This window comes from Ursus maritimus (assembly GCF_017311325.1).
Source record: "Ursus maritimus isolate PB19 chromosome X unlocalized genomic scaffold, ASM1731132v1 scaffold_X1, whole genome shotgun sequence".
NCBI lineage: Eukaryota > Metazoa > Chordata > Mammalia > Carnivora > Ursidae > Ursus > Ursus maritimus.
In genome coordinates this window covers 70111877-70131601 of record NW_024423319.1, presented here as the reverse complement: position 1 = coordinate 70131601, position 19725 = coordinate 70111877, and the positions used below count along the sequence as shown (strand labels likewise).

At 37.1% G+C, this 19725-nt stretch overlaps 1 protein-coding gene across 1 annotated transcript in view; it reads left to right on the top strand.

The window, feature by feature from the left end:
- Positions 1-19725, top strand: part of OPHN1 (oligophrenin 1) — a 624918-nt gene that overhangs the window by 559282 nt on the left and 45911 nt on the right. The window contains exon 20 of the mRNA XM_040630677.1: positions 10314-10461. Within this exon, the coding sequence (XP_040486611.1) occupies positions 10314-10461 (148 nt within the window). The remainder of the gene's footprint in view (positions 1-10313; positions 10462-19725) is intronic.

Sequence of the window (19725 nt, the reverse complement as noted above, 5' to 3'; positions counted from 1 at the left end):
GGGGAAGATGTTGCAATCCGTGTTGACTGTAGGGTTGTAAAGGCCATGTTTTAATTTTAGAGAGGATGCACAACAGGAAGTGTCCTTTCTGTTTTTCTAGACTTTTCTTACTTAGAGAGAGTGTAAATTTAAGCCTAACAAGCATCTTCTCTTAGCTCTGCCTGCTGGCACATTGGCTGAACTGGTCTCAAAAGGATCCCAACTAATGTTTTAGTCTGTTTGGAGGAGACAGGGACTATAGACAGCATCATCTCCAGGTAAATTTGGAAGCTCTCATTACAAACTCTAGAAGTTGGTGAGCCCATATCCATCTTGGGGCCTGGGTAATTCCTTGAATAGCAGGCTGTGAGGAAGGAGCTTTGTAAATGAGAAGTGAATAATTTGTGTAACTGGAAGAGGGAAATGAAATCATTTAATCTGGCAAAGACCTTAAAGAGCCAACTTCACATCCCCTGATTTGCCTAGCACATAACCACTTCACCCCTTATTGTTCCAATCTCAACTTCCCTCCTTCCCCAGCTCCTTATCACCCTTATCCAAGGAAACATGGGTTTAAGTCCTTTTTAGGATTGCTAATAAAATAGTTATCATTTATTGAGTGTTTAATATGTTGAAACTATGCTCTTTACATATATTTCTTATTCAGTCGTTACAACAACCCTATGAAGTAGATGGTATTATTATCCTCATTTTGCAACTGTTTGCAAAATGCAAATGAGACCCAATTGTCATGCCTGAGGTTGCTTAGCTAGTAAGTGGTAAAGCCCCAACACAACTGATTCTGACTCAAAGCTGACTCTAATACCTATGCTTTGCTCTCTTTTCTCAGTTGTAGTTGGAAAAGGAATAAGTGAGAATAAGCTCTATTATTTAATAGGCCTTGAGGGGCCTGGCAGCCAAGATACATTTACTAATTCTGAAAACTGCCATTGAACTGCTACATTTTGTCTGGTGCCCTAGTAGGGCTTTTGCTTCTAAAGATGAATGAGACAAAAATCTTTACTGTCAGGAAACTCATGACACTAGTGGAGAATTTGGACCAACTAACACTCAGGATATAGTATAGTAACTACTGTGATGAAGATCTATATCGATGCTATGGGAGCACATGGAAGACTAATATATCTTTGGGAGTCAGAGAAAGCTTTATATAATGGGTAATGAATGATTTGAGTCCTGAAAGTTAAAGAGTAGTGGATTAATTAAGGTACAGACTAACCTCCTATAAGATAGAGAAAAGTTCACTTCTCTCATGGAGAAGTCCAGAGGTAAACAGTCCAAAATTTGTGTGGCAGCTCTGCTATCCTCACCACTTGGCCTCAATCTCTGGGTCCTAGACATTGGTCTTCAGTACCACTCAAAGAAAAGGGGGAAAAAAACAGAATGGAGAAAAGAAAATTTCTTTATAAAAACATGATCCAGATTTACATACATCATTTTCACTTGTATTCTATTATCTAAAACTTAATCATATGGTCTTACCTAGTTGCAAGGGAGGCTAGAAAATGTAGGCATGGGTACCCAGCTAAAACTCAGTGACTTCTATGAGTAAAACCAAGAAGAATGGATAGACACTAAGAAGCAATTAGCAGTCTCTGCCGTAAGGAGGAAAGGTGTTATAAACACAGAGAATTCTGTATACACACAGGAGTGAGAAAACATGATATGTAAAGAACTATAATAATTCAGTATGGCTGTAGTATGTATGTACTATGAATGTAGAAATGGTGAAATATGAGACTGGAGATTGCAGGCAGTGGTGAGATTATGGAACACCTTGTGTGCTAAGGAATTTAGAATTTATCCCAAAGATAGTGTGGGGTCACTGAAAATTTTTAAGCAGAGGAGTAGCACAATTATATTTTGAACACAGATCACTCAATCCATACTTTGATAGACATATTAAAGGAAGAAGTGACAGGAGGTACAGAAAAACAGGAGACCATTGTAGTAATATTAGAGAGACATGATGAGACATGAAACCAAGGTAGTGGCAGTGAACAGAGAGGATATATTAGAGAGATTAAGGAAGTATAACTTGTAGAACTTGGTGTTTAAATGGATGTGGGGTGTGAGAAAGAAGGAGGATATAAGGATAATAATGTCCAGATTTCTGGCTTGGATATTAGCATTATTTTGGGGTTTTTGGGGGTTTTTTTTGTTTTGTTTTTCATCTATTAAATAAAGTTTATTTTTTTCTTATAATAATATTTTTATTATATTATGTTAGTCACCATATTAGCATTATTTTGAGTAATAGTTATAAAGAAAGAATTAAATGTATTTCATTTTCAGAATATTGAGGTTGAGATATCCAAATGGCATCTATTGAGCAGGCAAGTAGATATACTGGTATAGAAATTATTAGAGAAAACTAGTAGTGCAAACCATGAGAGAGGATGAAAGTGTTGAGAGAGAAAGAATGAGTCTAGATTAGTGAGATCATTATAGGACTGAAAACATAATTTTGGGGAAGATCAGCATTTAGGAAGAGCCAGTGAAAGAGACTGGACAGTGTTCGGAGAGGTGGGCATATGTTCATTCAGAAAGGTAAAGGGTAAGGCATTTTTAGAACAGGAATGTCAACTCTGTCAAATGCTGGAGCAAAGTCAAAATAAAGATTGAAAAGGGACCATTGGATTTGACAGTTAGGAAGTTAGTGGTAATCATTGTGAAAACAGTTACAACAGTGGTATGGGCAAAGACTGGGTTGAGGAGCAAATGAGATACGAAGAAGTGGAGGCCAGGGGATTGTGGAATGACATCGGCCTGATGGCAGTATAGGAATTTCTAGCACCAGTCCCTTCCTAGCAACATAAATTTGAACAGCTGCCTGCATGCAAAAATATCTTCACAAGAGCTAAGGATCCTGGTGAGGGATTGCAACACCTGGGTAAAGCACAGAAATAAGAAAAGGCACACCAAGGAGGAAAGATAGTCACATTATCCCTGTCACCCCTCCTCCAATCCTTGACAGCCCAGTGCAGGGATAGACACCCTCCCCATGGGCAGAGAGTAAAGTGAGCACATGACTTCATCATGGACCCAACTGCTGGTCCTCCCCAGGACCAGGCCAATTCCTGCAGGTCTGGGTGTTTTCCATGGCCCTAGTCTCCTGGTGGGCTCCTGAAAACCCAGTCCCCTGCCCCACCCAGGTGTCCTCCAGCTTCTGTGGTCCCAGGCAGTTCTTGTAGCCCCAGAAAGTTACCACAGCATCAGTCTCAGCCAGTTCTTGTGAACCCAAGTCCTCAAGCCACATGAGCATCACCCAGATCCCATGTCCTTAGGCAGCTCCCAAGGCATCAGGCTATGGGTGGGCTGCCACAAACCCAGGCTTCTGGCCCACCCCACTGTCAGCCAACCCCCATATCACCAGGCTCCTGATGGGCTCCAGTATACACAGACTCCTGGTTGATTCCAGAACTGGCCAGCTTCCACAGAACTAGCCTTTAGACCAGCTCCCACAGACCCAGACTCCTGGCCTGCTTCAACACCAGGGTTGCCCCCGTGGGTCAGGCTCCATGTAGGCTCCTGTGGACCCAGCCTCCTGGCCTACCTCAGTGCTAGGCCAACACCTGCAGTTTTAGCCTATAGGCTAATTCTCATGGGCCCAGGCTCCTTATCTGTCCTAGTACCAGGCCAGGCCTCATAGACCCAATCTCCAGGCTGGCCCCCAAGGCCCCAGGTTACAGGTCAACTTACATGGCCCTAGGCTTCTGGCTTACTTTAGTGGCAGGCCAGCCCCCATGGCCCTAGCCTCCAGGCCAGTACCTGTGAAACCAGGCTCCTGGCCCACCCAGCATTGTGCCAGTTCCTAGGAACCAAGATGCTGAGCCCACCCCAGTAATCCCCTGAGCCTAGTAAGCCTCCATGGACCCAGGTCCAAGTTTAGGTCCACCCACAAAAACTCACATTTCAGGCACATCACCACAGACTCAAGCACCAGGCCCACCCCAGTGAATCCAAGCTCTAGGCCCACCCCTTTGGGCATTAGGCCTGTCCATCTATTCACACAAGCACCAGACATGCCTGTCCAAGAACTCCAGCAGCAAGTCTCCCCACAGATGCCACCACATGGCCCACTCAGAATCTCAGAATGAGCTAACTGCTGAAGGGTTCTGCCTGCTGAAGTCAGTTTATAAAGACTGGAACAGATGCCTACTTGGATAAATGCACAGACACAAATGCAAGGACACAAGGATCATGAATAATGAAGGAAAAATGACACCATCAAAGGAAACTAATAAAGCTCCAATAACTGACCCTAAAGAAATGAAAATCCACGAATTGTCAATAAGGAATTCAGAATAATCATCTTAAAGAAATTAGGTGAACTATAAGAAAACAGAGACAACTAAGTTAAATTATAGGGAAAAAATACATGAACAAAATGAGAAGTTCAACAAAGCAATAAAAACCATTAAAAAAAGCAATTCCTAGAGTTTAAGAAACAGTGACTGAAGAATTCAGTAGAGAGCTTCAGCATTACACTTGACCAAATGGAAGAAAGATTTAATGAATTAGAAGACAGTCCATTTAAAATCATACATTCAGAGGAGCAAAAAGAAAATAAAATGAAAAAGAATAAAGATAGCCTATGTGAATTGTGTGATCCATTAAAAGAACAATCTGTGAATTATTGGAGTCCTAGAAATCCCAGAAAGAGAAGAATAGGAAAAAGCTTAAAGAAATAATGGCTGAATATCCAAAGGGGAAAAGACTGTCTCTTCAACAAATGGTATTGGGAAAACTGGTCAGCTACATGGAAAAAAATGAAACTGGACTACTTTCTTACACCATACACAAAAATAAACTCAAAATGGATTAAAGGCCTAAATGTGAGACCCGAAACCCTAAAAATCCTAGAAGAGAGCATAGGCAGTAATGTCTCTGACATCAGCCATAGCAACATTTTTCTAGATATGTCTCCTATTGCAAGGGAAATAAAACCAAAAATAAACTATTGGGACTATATCAAAACAAAACAAAATTAAAAAACTGCACAGCTAAGGATACAATCAACAAAACTAAAAAGCAACCTACTGAATGGGAGAAAATATTTGCAAATGACATATCTGATGAAGGGTTAGTATCCAAGACATATAAAGAACTGAACAACTCAACACCCTAAAATAATCCAATTAAAAATAAGCAGAAGGCATGAACAGACATTTTTCCAAAGAAGATATCCAGATGGCCAACAGACACATGAAAAGATGCTCAACATCATTCATCATCAGAGAAATGCAAATCAAAACTACAATGAGGGCTTCAGAGGGGAAGGGGTGGGGGATTGGGATAAGCCGGTGATGGGTATTAAGGAGGGCACATATTGCATGGTGCACTGGGTGTTATATGCAAATAATGAATCATGGAACATTACATCAAAAACTAAGGATATACTGTATGGTGACTAACATAACATAATAAAAATTATTAAAAAAATAATAATAAAAACTACAATGAGATATCACCTCACACCTGTCAGAATGGCTAAAATCAAAAACGCAAGAAGCAACAAGTGTTGGTCAGAATGTAGAGAAAAAAGAACCCATGTGCACTGTTGGTAGGAATGCAAACCTGTGCAGCCACTCTGGAAAACAGTATGGAGGTTCCTCTAAAAGTTAAAAATGAAACTACCCTATGATCCAGTAATCACACTAGTGGGTATTTACCCAAAAAATACAAAACACTAATTCAAAGGGCTCCATGCACCCCTATGCTTACAGCATTATTTACCGTAGCCAAATTATGGAAGCAGCTCAAGTGTCCACTGGTAGATGAATGGATAAAGAAGATGTGGTATACAAATGGAATTGAATATTATTCAGCCGTAAAAAGAAGTGAATTCTTCCCATTTGCAATGACAAGGATGGAGCTAGGGAGTATAATGCTAAGCAAAATAAGTCAGTCAGGAAAAGACAAATACCATGATTCCACTCATATGTGGAACTTAAGAAACAAGACAAATGAGCAAACGAAAAAAGAGAGAGAGAGAGACAAACCAAGCAACAGACTCAACTATAGAGAATGAACTGATGATTACTAGAGGGGAGGTGAGATAGGTGATGGGGATTAAGGAGGGCACTTGTCATGATGAGCACTGGATGATGTATGGAATTATTGAATCACTCTATTGTACACCTCAAACTAATATAATGGTGTATGTTAACTATACTGAAATTAAAATTTTAAAAAAGGAATGACTGAGAACTTCCCAAATCTGGGGAGAGATTTATGAAGCTAACAAGTGCTTCCAAATTTCAACCTGAAACAATCTTCTCCAAGACATCATGTAAAATGAAAAACAAAAAGAATTTTCAAAGCAGTAAGAGAGAAAGAAAAAAAATACATATAAGGGAACCTTATAAGGCTATAGGCAGATTTCCCATAGATGTCTTTCAGGCTAAGAGATAGGTGGTTGATACATGCAAAATGTGGAAGGAATAAAACTGCCAACCAAGAGTATTTTACCTGGAAAAGTCATCTTTCAGAAATGAAGGAGAGATAAAGACTTTACCAAACAAACAAAAGCTGTGGGAGTTGAACTCTGGACCTGCCTTACAGGAAATATTGAAACGAATTCTTCAAGCTGAAATGCAAGGCCACTAATTAGTAACATAAAAATATATGAAAATATAAAATCTACTGGTAAAGGTAAGTATATACTCAAATTCAGTATACTCAAATACTGTAATATGGTAGTATGTTAACTATGTAACCCTAATATAACTGTTAAAGTACAAAAGTGCCAAAATAACTTTAGGTACAATAATTTGTTAATAAGTACACAATATAAAAAGAGGTGAATTTTGACATCAAAAACAAAATCTGGGAAGAGGTGTAAAATGGTAGAGGTTTTGTGTGTGATCAAAGATAAGTTGTTATCAGCTTAAAAGAGATTGTTATATTGATATTTTTGTTTATGGAAGCCTCATGGTAACCACAAAGCAAAAACTTAAAGTAGATAGACAAAAGATAAAGAGAAAGGAATCAAAACATACCAGTACAGAAAATGACTACTTCACTAGAAGAAAGACAGCAAGAGAAGAGGATAGGAACAACAGAATTACAAAAAGAGCCAGAAAACAATTATTAAGATAGAATTAGTAAATCTTTACTTATCAATAATTATGTAAATGTAAATGTATTAAAAATTTCAATCAAAAGGCAAAGAGTGCTGAATAGATTAAAAATAAGACCCAGTAATACACTACCTAAAAGGGACTCACTTCAGCTTATAAGGGCACACATAAGCTCAAAATAAAGAGATGAAAAAAGGTAATACCATGCAAATGGAAAACAAAAGAAAGCAGGAATAGCTATATTTATATGAGACTTACTTAAAGTAAACTTTAAGCCAAAGACTGTAAAAAGAGACAAAGAAGGTCATTATTTAACGATAGTCTATTTTTGAAAGAATATAACAATTGTAGATATATATACACCTAACATTAGAGCACTGAAATATATTAAGTAAATACTAGCAGATCTGAAGGGAGAAGTAGACAACAAAAATTAGTAGTAGGGGACTTTAATACCCCTATTCAACAATGCATATAGATCATCCAGACAGAAAAATCAATAAAGAAATATTGGACTTGAACTATACCTCAGACCAAATGAACCTAACAGACCTATATAGAACACTGCATCCAACAGCAACAGAATACACATTCTTCTCAAGTGCGCATGGAACTTTCTAAAGCATAGATTGTATGCTAGGTCACAAAACAAGCCTTAGCAAATATATTAAGATTGAAATCAGACCAAGTATCTTTTCTGACCAGAACGATATGAAACTAGGCATTAATAACAGGAGAAAAACTGGAAATTCACAAATATGTGGTAATTAAACAACACACTCCTGAACAACCAATGGATCAGGGAAGAGATCAAAAGGGAAATAAAAAAAAATATTTTGAAACAAATGACAATGGAAAAACAGTGTATCAAACTTATGGGATGCAGCAAAAGCAATTCTAAGAGGGAATTTTATACTGATAAACACCTACTTTAAGACAAAAGAAAGATGACAGCCAAGTTGCAACTCAGGCTTCGTGTTGCTGGGGCTGGCCAGCTGCCTGCATGCTCCACATCTGCGTGCCCACCACCCATGGTACTTAATTATTTGATTTTCCACTGTGGCTGGTGAGAACAGGAGCTCTTCTAGGAACTGTGTAATCTTAGGTAATTAATCCCTCTAATTCAATTGTGTGGTTCTTTCCTCACACATATTAATCACTACTCAGCTAAAGTCTTAAAGAGGACCCCTGCAGCTCTCCAGAGCCCTTGGTGCAGCTATCTTCTCTCTGATATTTTGCCCTGAAAAATTCTCTTTTTTGCCCTCTCCATACTTGCAGCTCAGTTTCCCTCCATATATTATGGCTTGCGGACTCTCTCCATGCTGTACCTGGGACTTTCATGAGGCTCACCTCCTTTCTTTTTCCTGTCTCTCGTGATTCACTGTCTTTCGTTACTAGATTTCCAATGCCTTGAAACCCATTGTTATGTGTATTTTTTCTAGTTTTTAAATGATTACTTGCAGAAGATGTAAACCTAATACCTTTAGGTCTATCTTGGCTAGAAGTGGAAGTAACTATTATAGTCTTTTCAGAGGACAGTTTGGCCTTTTATATTAGTATTTTAGATGTGTTTTTCTTTTGACCCAGCAATTCCAGTCAGTCTTCTAGTTGCTGGAGATATAGCTGTGAACGTGATAATGTACTTCCATATAGCTTACAATACATTAGAGCGGCAGACACAAAAACAAAATAAATAAATAAATAATTATAATATACCTTGTAATGCTAAGGAGAGAAAAAAAAGGAAGGGGGATAGGAGACATTGCATACAGGGAGGTGTGTCAATATTTTAGATTCATCCATTTGGAAGGACTCATTGAGAGGAGTATATTTGATCATAGCCTACTGAAATTGAGAGAGCAAGCTATATGGATATCGGGAGGAAGAGCACTCCAGGTGAATGAAACACTCAGTGCAAAGGCCCTGGTGTGTTTGAGAAATAGCAAGGGATATTCTTAACAACTCCTATAGTGCATAAGCATACGCTCACAAAATGGTATTTTTAAAAAATGGTATTTATTTAGAGTATTATTACTAATGGTTGTGAAACTGTATGGCCTGAAAGCTTATGTGCTTGCTATTATGTCATATTCTCTCTTTCCTATGCCATGAGACTTTGAGACATGTACTGCCTTGTGATTCTGCTTGTACTGCTTTCTATCATTGTTCAGCTTTTACATAGGGTTTCCTTGTGTTCCCAATCATGTAAGTTTAGTGACTGCAGCCTGATAGAATATTGGTCTCTGGTATTTCTCTTTGCACTAATCATCGGGGTTGATTTCATTTTTGCACTACACAATTGTCCTCTTCCTCCCTCACCATGTGTGTGTCCTCCCAAAGTGTGTGAACTCTGGACAAAAGCTCAGTCTCCCCAGACACAAGAAGATTTTCAAATACGTATGACACTATATAAAAATTGTAATCATTAGGGGCGCCTGCTTGGCTCAGTCAGTTTGGCCTCTGACTCTTGATCTCAGCTCGGGTCTTGATCTCAGGGTTGTGAGTTTAAGCCCCATGTTGGGCTCCATGCTGGGCATGGACCCTGCTTAAAAAAAAAAAAAAACTGTAATGATAGCTTCTCCCTCATTTATCCATCACTTTTTACAACGTATGACATTTTATTTTTGCCCTTTCTTTTTTGAATAAGTAATCCGTACATGGTATGAAATTTTAAAAGATCAAAATGATATAGGAATGAGAAATAAATTTCCTCCATCCTTTCCTCAGCCACTCATTATTCCTGTCTTGAAGCAAACGATTTAACCAGTTTCTTTGTTATCCTTTCAGAAATATTGGGTGCATCTTAGCAACCCTCCACACCCCAACCCCTACCCATGCAATGTACCTTGACTACCCTTTTCACTTGATTCTCCTCACACTCTGTGAGGTACATGGTGCTCTCCCCATGTTACAGGTGAGGAATCTAAAGCTCAGAAATAGGAGGTGACTTGCTTAAGGTTTTCCAGGCAGCAAGTGAAAATCCAGGACTGATTGTGCAGTTTTTGTCTGCATTCTTTCCTCCACACTGTGAAGTGCCAGGTCCTGTGTCTTAAACATGATAGGAAACTTCTAAATGGTTGCTGGTAGCTAGAGTGATTTTAAAAATCCCAATTCCTTTAGTCGTATTAGAATTGCTGTAGTGCTGGAAGGCATTAACTGGTAGTTAGCATTAGGGAGACAAACACTCGATCTTTCTAATTGTTTCCTGAAAATATTCTCCTTTTACAGATCTATTCAGGTCCACCTGAGGAAAGTGCTACACCCCCAGTTCCTCCACCTCGAGTGACAGCAAGAAGGCACAAACCAATCACAATTTCAAAGCGCCTGCTGCGGGAAAGAACAGTTTTTTATACTTCTTCCCTGGATGAAAGTGAAGGTCAGTACTGAGGCATATCCTTAGCTTCTTAATAGAATTAGAAGTGACTGAATTGCTGCAATCTCATGAGAAAACTTCAACAGATGAGGAGCTGCTTCTTATGGACGAGCAAAGAAAGTGGTTTCTTGAGATGGAATCTACTGCTGGTAAAGATGCTATAAAGACTGTTGAAATGACAACAAAGGATTTGAATATTAAATAAACTTAGCTGATAAAGCAGTGGCAGGGTTTGAGAGTATCAACTCCAATTTTGAAATTTCTGTGGGTAAAATGCCATCAAACAGCATTGCATGTTGAAGAGAAATGGCGTGTGAAAGGCAAAGTCAATCAATGCAGCAAACTTCATTATTATCTTATTTTAAGAAATTGCCACAGCTAGCCCAACCTTCAGCAGCCAGCACCCTGATCAGTCAGCAGCCACCAACAATAAGGCCAGACCCTCCTCCAGCCTAAGGATTATGACTTGCTGAGATCTCAGATGATGGTTAGCATTTTTGAGCAATTAAGTATTCTTTTATTTATTAAGCTTTTATTTTAATTCCAAAACAGTTAATATAAAGTGTTATATTAGTTTCAGGTGTACAATATAGTGATTCAACACTTACGTACAGCACCTGGTGTGCATCACAGCAAATGTACTCCTTAATCCCCATCACCTATTTTATCCTTTCCCACATCCACCTCCCCTCTGGTAACCATCAGTTTATTCCGTATAGTTAAGAATCTGTTACTTGGTTTCTCTCTCTCTCTTTTCCCCTTTGCTGGATTGCTTTCTTTCTTAAATTCCACATATGAGTGAAATCATATGGTATTTGTCTTTCTCTGAGTAACTTATTTCACTTAGCATAATACTCTCTAGCTCCAAGACTTCATTCTTTTTTATGGATGAGTAATATTCCATTATATATATCCCACATATATACCACATCTTCTTTATCCATGCATCTGTCAAGGGACACTTGGGCTGGTTCCACAGTTTTGCTCTTGTAATAATGCTACAATAAACATAAGGGTGCATGTATCCCTTTGAATTAGTGTTTTTGTATTCTTTGTATAAATACCCAGTAGTGTAATTACTGGATCGTAGGGTAGTCCATTTTTAATTTTTTGAGGAAATTCCATACTGTTTTCCACAGTGGCTGTACAAGTTTGCATTCCCACCAACACTGCACAAGATTCCTTTTTTTCTGAACATCCTTGCCAGTACTTGCTGTTTCTTGTTCTTCTGTTTAATTTTAGCCCTTCTGGCAGGTTTGTGGTGATATCTCATTGTAATTTAAATTTGCATTTCCCTGATGATGAGTGATACTGAGCATCATTTCATGTGTCTGTTAGCCATCTGTATGTCTTCTCTGGAGAAATGTCTGTTCATTTCTTCTGTTCATTTTTAATTGGATTATTTGGTTTTTAGGTGTTGAGTTATATAAGTTCCTTATATATTTTGGATACTAACCCTTAATCAGATATGTCATTTGCAAATATCTTCTCCCATTCAGCAGGTTGCCTTTTAGTTTTGTTGACTGTTTCCTTCATTGTGCAGGAGCTTTTGTTTTGATGTAGTCCCAATAGTTTATTTTTGCTTTTATTTCCCTTGCCTCAGGAGACACCTACAAAAATGATGCTATGGCTTATGTCAGAGAAATTACTGCCTATGCTCTCTTCTAAGATTCTTAGGGTTTCAGATATCACATTTAGATGTTTAATCCATTTGAGTTTATTTTTGTGTATGGTGTAAAAAAGTGGTCCACTTTCATTCTTTTGCATGTAGCTGCCCAGTTTTAGAGGCAACATTTGTTGAAGGCACTGTCTTTTCTCCATTGAATATTCTTTCTGCCTTTTTTGAAGACTAACTGATCATATAGTTGTGCATTTATTTCTGGGTTTTCCATCCTGTTCCATTGATCTATTTATTTTTGTGCCAGTACTATACTGTTTTGACTACTACAGCTTTGTAGTATAACTTGAAGTCCGGAATTGTGATACTTCCAGTTTTGTTTTTCTTTTTCAAGATTGCTTTGGCTATTTGAGGTCTTTTGTGGTTCCATATAAATTTTAGGGTTGTTTTTTCCAGTTCTATGAGAAATACCACTGGTATTTTGATAGAGTTTTCATTAAATCTCTAGATGGCTTTGGGTAGTATAGACATTTTAAAAATATTTGTTCTTCTAGTCCATGAGTATGGAATGTCTTTCCATTTCTTTGTGTCATCTTTAATTTCTTTAATGTTATATAGTTTTCAGTGTACAGGTCTTTCATCTCTTTAGCTAAGTTTATTCCTAGGTACTTTGTTATTTTTGGTGCAATTTTAAATAGAATTGTTTTTTAATTTTCTCTTTCTGCTGCATCATTACTATTATATAGAAATGTATTAACTTTTCTGAACATTGATTTTGTATCCTGCAAACTTATGAATTTATTTCTTAGCTCTAGCAGTTTTTTGGTAGAGTCTTCAGGTTTTTCTTTATATAGTGTCATGCCATCTGCAAATAGTGAAAGTTTCACTTCTTCCTTGCCAGTTAGAATGCCTTTTATTTCTTTTTCTTGTCTGATTGCTGTGGCTAGGACTGCCAGTACTATGTTGAATAAAAGTGGTGAGAGTGTATATCCTTGTCTTATTCGTGATCTTAGGGGAAAAGCTCTCAGTGTTTCCCCATTGAGTATGATGTTCACCATGAGTTTTTCATAAAAGACCTTATGTTGAGGTATGTTCCCTCAAGACCTGCTTTGTTGATTTTTTTTCATGAATGGATAGGTACTTTGACAAATGTCTTTTTTGCATCTATTGAAATGATTATATGGTTTTTGTCCTTTTCCCTATTGATGTGATGTATCACATTAATTTGCTAATATTGAACCACCCTTGCATCCTTGCAATAAATCCCCCGATTGTGGTGAATGAATGTTTTGAAGTATTGTTGTATTTGATTTGCTAGTATTTTGTTGAGATCTTTTGCACCTATGTTCAACAGAGATACCAGTTTGTTGTTCTTTTTTTGTGCTGCCTTTTTCTGGTTTTGATATCAGGGTAATGCTGACCTCATAGAACGAATTTGGAAGTTCTCCTTCCTTTTCTATTTTTAGAATATTTGGAGAAGAATAGGTATCAAATCTTTAAATGTCTGGCAGAATCTGCCTGTGAAGCTGTCTTGTCCTGGACTTCTGTTTTTTGAGAGTTTTTATGATTACTGAATTCAATTTTGCTGGCTATTGGTCTGTTCAAGCTTTCTATTTCTTCCTGCTCCAGTTTTGGTAGGTTATATGTTTCTAGGAATTAACCCATTTCTTCTAGGTTGTCTAATTTCTTGGCCTATAGTTTCTAATAATATTTTCTTACATTTGTTTGTATTTCTGTGGTATTCATTGCTATTTCTCCTCTCTCATTTGTGATTTTATTTATTTGAGTAATTTCTCTTTTTTTCTGGTGAGTATGGTTAAAGGTTTATCGATTTTGTTTATCTTTTCAAAGAAATGGCTCCTGGTTTCATTGGTCTGTTGTATAGGTGTTTTTTGTTTGTTTTTTAGCCTCTGTATCTTTTATTTCTACTCAAATATTTATTATTTCCTTCCTTCTACTTGGGTTTTGGTTTTGTCTGTTCTTCTTTTTCTAGCTCCTTTATGTGCAAAGTTAGGTTGTTTATTTGGGATTTTTCTTGCTTCTAGAGATTGACCTGTATTGCTACAAACTTCCCTCTTAGAACTGCCTTTGCTGCATCCCAGTGATTTTGGGACTGCTGTGTTTTCCTTTTCATTTGTTTCCATGTAATTTTTTATTTCTTCTTTGATCTATTCGTTGACCCATTCATTGTTTAGTAGCATGTTATTTAGCCTCTATGTGTTTGTACTCTTTCCAGATTTTTTCTTGTTGTTGATTTGTAGTTTCATAGTGTGGTGGTCAGAAAATATGCATGGTATTACTTTAATCTTTCTGAATTTGTTGAGACTTGTCTTGTGGCATAATGCATTCCGGAGAATGTTCCATGTGTACTTGAAAAGAATGTGTATTCTGCTGTTTCAGGATGAAATGTTCTGGATATATCTGCTAAATACATTTGGTCCAGTGTGTCAAAGCCATTACTTCCTTGTTGGCTTTCTGATTGGATGACCTGTCCACTGATGTAAGCGTGGTGTTAAAGTCCCCTACGGTTTTTGTATTACTGTCAATTTGTTCTTTTGTTTGTTGTTAAGTGCTTCTTGTACTTGGTTGCTCCCATGTTGGGTGCATAAATATTTACAGTTGTTATACCCTCTCGTTGGATTTTCCCCTTTATTATTATATACTGTCCTTGTTTGTCTCTTGCTATACTCGTTGTTTTAAAGCCTATTTTGCCCAAGTCACAGGATATAAAATCAATGCACAGAAGTCAGTTCCATATCTATACACTAACCATGACACAGCAGAAAGAGAAATCAAGGAATCAATCCCATTTTTATAATTGTACCAAAAGCCATAAGATACCTGGAAATAAACCTAACCAAAGAGGTAAAGGTTCTGTATTCTAACAACTATAAAACGCTTGTAAAGGAAATTGAAGAAGACACAAAGAAGTGGAAAAAAATTCCATGCTCATGAATTGGAAGAACAAATATTGTTAAAATGACTATGCTACCCAAACCAATCTACACATTCAATGCACTCCCTATCAAAATGCCATCAGCATTTTTCACAGAGCTGGAACAAACAATCCTAAAATTTGTATGGAACCAGAAAACACCCCAGATAGCCAAAGGAATGTTGAAAAAGAAAACCAAAGCTGGTGATGTCACAATTCTGGATTTCAACCTGTATTACAAAGCTGTAATCGTGGGGCACCTGGGTGGCTCAGTCATTAAGCATCTGCTTTTGGTTCAGGTCATGATCCCCAGGTCCTGGGATCAAGCCCTGCATCAGGCCCCCTGCTCAGGGGGAAACCTCCTTCTCCCTCTCCCACTCCCCCTGCTTGTGTTCCCTCTCTTGCTGTCTCTCTCTCTGTCAAATAAATAAATAAAATCTTAAAAAAAAACACCAGAGCTGTAATCATCAGGACAGTATGGTACAGCACAAAAACAGACACATAGATCAATGGAACAGAATAGGGAGCCCATAAATGGACCCCAACTCTATGGTCAACTAATCTTCAACAAAGCAGGAAAGAATATCCAATGGAAAAAAGACCATCTCTTCAACAAATGGTGTTGGGAAAATTGGATAGCCACATACAGAAGAATGAAACTGGACCAGTCTTATACCATATACAAAAATAAACTCAAAATGGATAAAAGTGAGACAGGAATCCATCAAAATCCTAAAAGAGAACACAGGCAGCAACCTCTTCGACCTCAGCCACAGCAACTTCTTACTAGACACATCTCCAAAGGCAAGGGAATCAAAAGCAAAAATGAACTATTGGGACTTAGAGATAGAAAGCTTTTGTACAGCAAAGGAAACAATCAACAAAACTAAAAGGCAACCTATGGAATGGGAGAAGATAGTCACAAATGACATATCGGATAAAGAGTTAGTATCCAAAAATATATAAAGAACTTACACAACTCAACATTCAAAAAACAAGTAATCCAATTTAAAAAATGGGCAGAAGACATAAAGAGACATTTCTCCAAAGACATATGAATGGCTAACAAAAACATGAAAAAATGCTCAACACCACTTGGCAGCAGGGAAATACAAATCAAAACCACAATGAGATACCACCTCACACTGGTCAGAATGACCAAAATTAACAACTCAGGAAACAACAGATGTTGGCGAGGATGTAGAGAAAGAGGAGCCCTCTTACACTGTTGGTGGGAATGCAAGCTGGTGCAGCCACTCTGGAAAACAGTATGGGGATTCCTCAAAAAGTTAAAAATAGTACTACCCTATAACCCAACAATTGCACTGCCAGGTATTTTTCCAAAGGATACAGACATAGTGATTTAAAGGGGCACATGCACCCCAATGTTTATATAGCACCAATGTCCACAATAACCAAAATAAATACCATATGATTTCACTCATATGTGGAATTTAAGAAACAAAACAGATGAACATAGAAGAAAGGAAGGAAGAATGAAATAAAATAAAAACAGAGAGCAAGGCAAAGCATAAGAGACTCTTAAGTATAGGAAAAATGCTGAGGGTACTGGAGGGGAGGTGAATCGGGGGATGTGGTAATTGGGTGATAGGCATTAAGGATACATCATTACTTTATGTAATGAGCAGTGGTGTTATATACAACTGATGGATCACTAAATTCTACCCCTGAAACTAAAATAAAAGAAAAACAAAACAACAAAAGCTAGTATATGAATGTACATAACACCACATTCATAATAGCCAAAAGTGGAAACAACCCAAATGTCCACCAACTAATAAATGGATTTTGTTAAAAATAAATAAATGAATAAATAAAAATAAAATAAGTAAATAAAATTTATTTGCCTGATTTAAGTATTACTACTCTGGCTTTCTTTTGACATCCATTTGCATGATAAATGTTTCTCCATTCCGTCATTTTTTTTTAAGATTTTATTTATTTATTTGACAGAGAGAGAGACAGCCAGCGAGAGAGGAAACACAAGCAGGGGGAGTGGGAGAGGAAGAAGCAGGCTCCCAGTGGAGGAGCCTGATGTGGGGCTCCATCCCAGGACTCTGGGATCACGCCCAGAGCTGAAGGCAGACGCTTAATGACTGAGCCACCTAGTCGCCCCTCCATTCCCTCATTTTTTTTTTTAAAGATTTTATTTATTTATGTGACAGAGAGACAGCCAGCGAGAGAGGGAACACAGCAGGGGGAGTGGGAGAGGAAGAAGCAGGCTCATAGCGGAGGAGCCTGATGTGGGACTCGATCCCCGTACGCCAGGATCACGCCCTGAGCCGAAGGCAGACGCCTTAATGACTGCGCCACCCAGGCACCCCACCATTCCCTCATTTTTAATCTACAAGTGTCTTTAGGTTTGAAATGAGTTTCTTGTAGGCAGCATATAGATGGGTCTTGTTTTTTTTTTATCTGTTTTGCCAGCCTATGTCTTTTGACTGGAGCATTTAGTCCATTTACATTCAAAGTAATTATTGATAGATATGTATTTAGTGCCATTTTGTTACTTGTTTTGTGGTTGTTTCTATAGTTTTTCTCTGATCTGTTCTTCTTTTGCTCTCTCTCATGGCTTCCTGGTTTTCTTTAGTGATATACTTGGATTCATTTCTCTTTATTTTTTGCATATTTATTAGTGGGTTTTGATATATGTTTACCTTACATGTGTGTATAACCCCTTCTGCATATAGCAGTCCATATTAAGTTGATGGTCGCTTATGTTTGAATCCATTCTTTACTCCTCTTCTCCCCATGTTTTAGGTATCTGGTATCATATTTTACATTCTTCTTTTTGTGAATCCCTTGACTGATTTTTACAAGTATATTATTTTTCATACTCTCATTTATGGTCTTTCCTTTATACCTCAAAGTCCCCTCAATGAAGTATTTTTTTAATTAAGGTATACACATTGTCTTTTTAGACATAATATCATTGCATACTTAATATAGTACAATGTAATATGAACATAACTTCTCTACATACTGGGAAACCAAAATACTTATTTGACTTTCTTTAACTATAATATTCACTTTATTTCAGTGGTCTGGAACTAAACCTGCATGCATCTGAGGTGTGCCTGTGATTACTTTAAATGGAAATGGATTAAATTCTCCAGTGAAAGACATAGAACAGCTGAGTAAATTAAAAAATAAAATTCAACTATATTTTGTCTACAAGAGATTCACTTTAGCAGTAAGGACACAAATAGGCCGGAAGTGAAGGAGTAGAAAAGGTATTCCATGCAAATGGTAGTCAAAAAAGAGCAAGAGTAACAGTATTTGTATAAGGAAAAATAGTCTGTTTGTCAAAAACTGTCACAAGAGACAAAAATGGTCATTATATAATAATTGTTATGTCATTTATCAAAAGCCATCGTAAATATATATGTACCCAACATCCAGGCACATAAGTATGTAAAGCAAATATTAGCAGAATAAAGAGAGAAATATAGCAATAACATAATAGTAAGGGATTTTAATACTCCACTTTTAAAAACGCATGGATCTTTCAGACAGAAAATAAGGAAATAGCCGACTTGACCAACAGTATAGACCAAATGGACCTAAGGGACATATGCATAACATTCCATTCAACAGCAATAGAATACACATTTTATTGAACACCACAGAATATTCTCCAGGATAGATTATATGTTGGACCACAAAACAAGTCTTAACAGATTTAAGAAGATTAAATTCATACCAGGTATCTTTTCTGACCACAATGATATGAAACTAGAAATAAATAGTTGGAGAAAAATAGAAAAAAATTACAAATATTTGGAAATTAAACAACACACTCCTAAGAAACCAATGAGTCAAAGAACAAATCAAATTGGAGTAAAATAAATTATCATGAGACAAAAATGGAAACACAATGTACCAAAAATTATGCAATGTAGTAAAACTGTTCTAAGAAGGAAGTTTATAGTGTAAAATGCCTACATTAAGAAAAAAAAAATCAGAAATAAACAACCTACTTTTACATCTTAAGGACCTAGAAAAAAGAAAAATAAATAAGGCCAAAGTTAGCAGAAGGAAGGAAAAAGTAAATACCAGTGTAGAAATAAAGGGAATAAAGATCAGAAAAACAATAGAAAAAATCAAAGAAATTAAGTTCTTTTTTTAAGACAAACAAAATTGAAATTTATTGAGACTGGGAAAAAAAGAGAGGACTCAAATAAAATTATAATTGAAAGAGGAGGCATTGCAAGTGATACCACAGAAATTCAGAGAATTATAAAGAGACAACTGTGAACAATTAAATGCCAACAAGTTGGATACCTAGAAGAAATGAACACATTTCTAGAAATATATAAGCTATCAAGACTGAATTATGAATAGAAAAACTGAACAGACCAATAATGAGTAAGGAGATTGAATCAACAATTGAAAACCTCCCAACCAAGAAAAGCTTCACAGCCTGATGTATTCAGTGGAGAATTCTTACCAACCATTAATGAAGAATTAAACCCAATCCTTCTTAAACCCTTCCAAAAACTTTAAGAAGAGGGAACAGTCATATCTTATTTTATGAGGCCAGCATTACCTCGTTACCAAAGCCAAACAAGGACAATATAAAACAGGAAAATTGTAGGCCAGTATCCCTGATGAACATAGATGCAGAAATCCTCAACATAATACTAGAAAACTGAATTCAACAGCAGATTAAAAGGATCTTAAACCATGATCA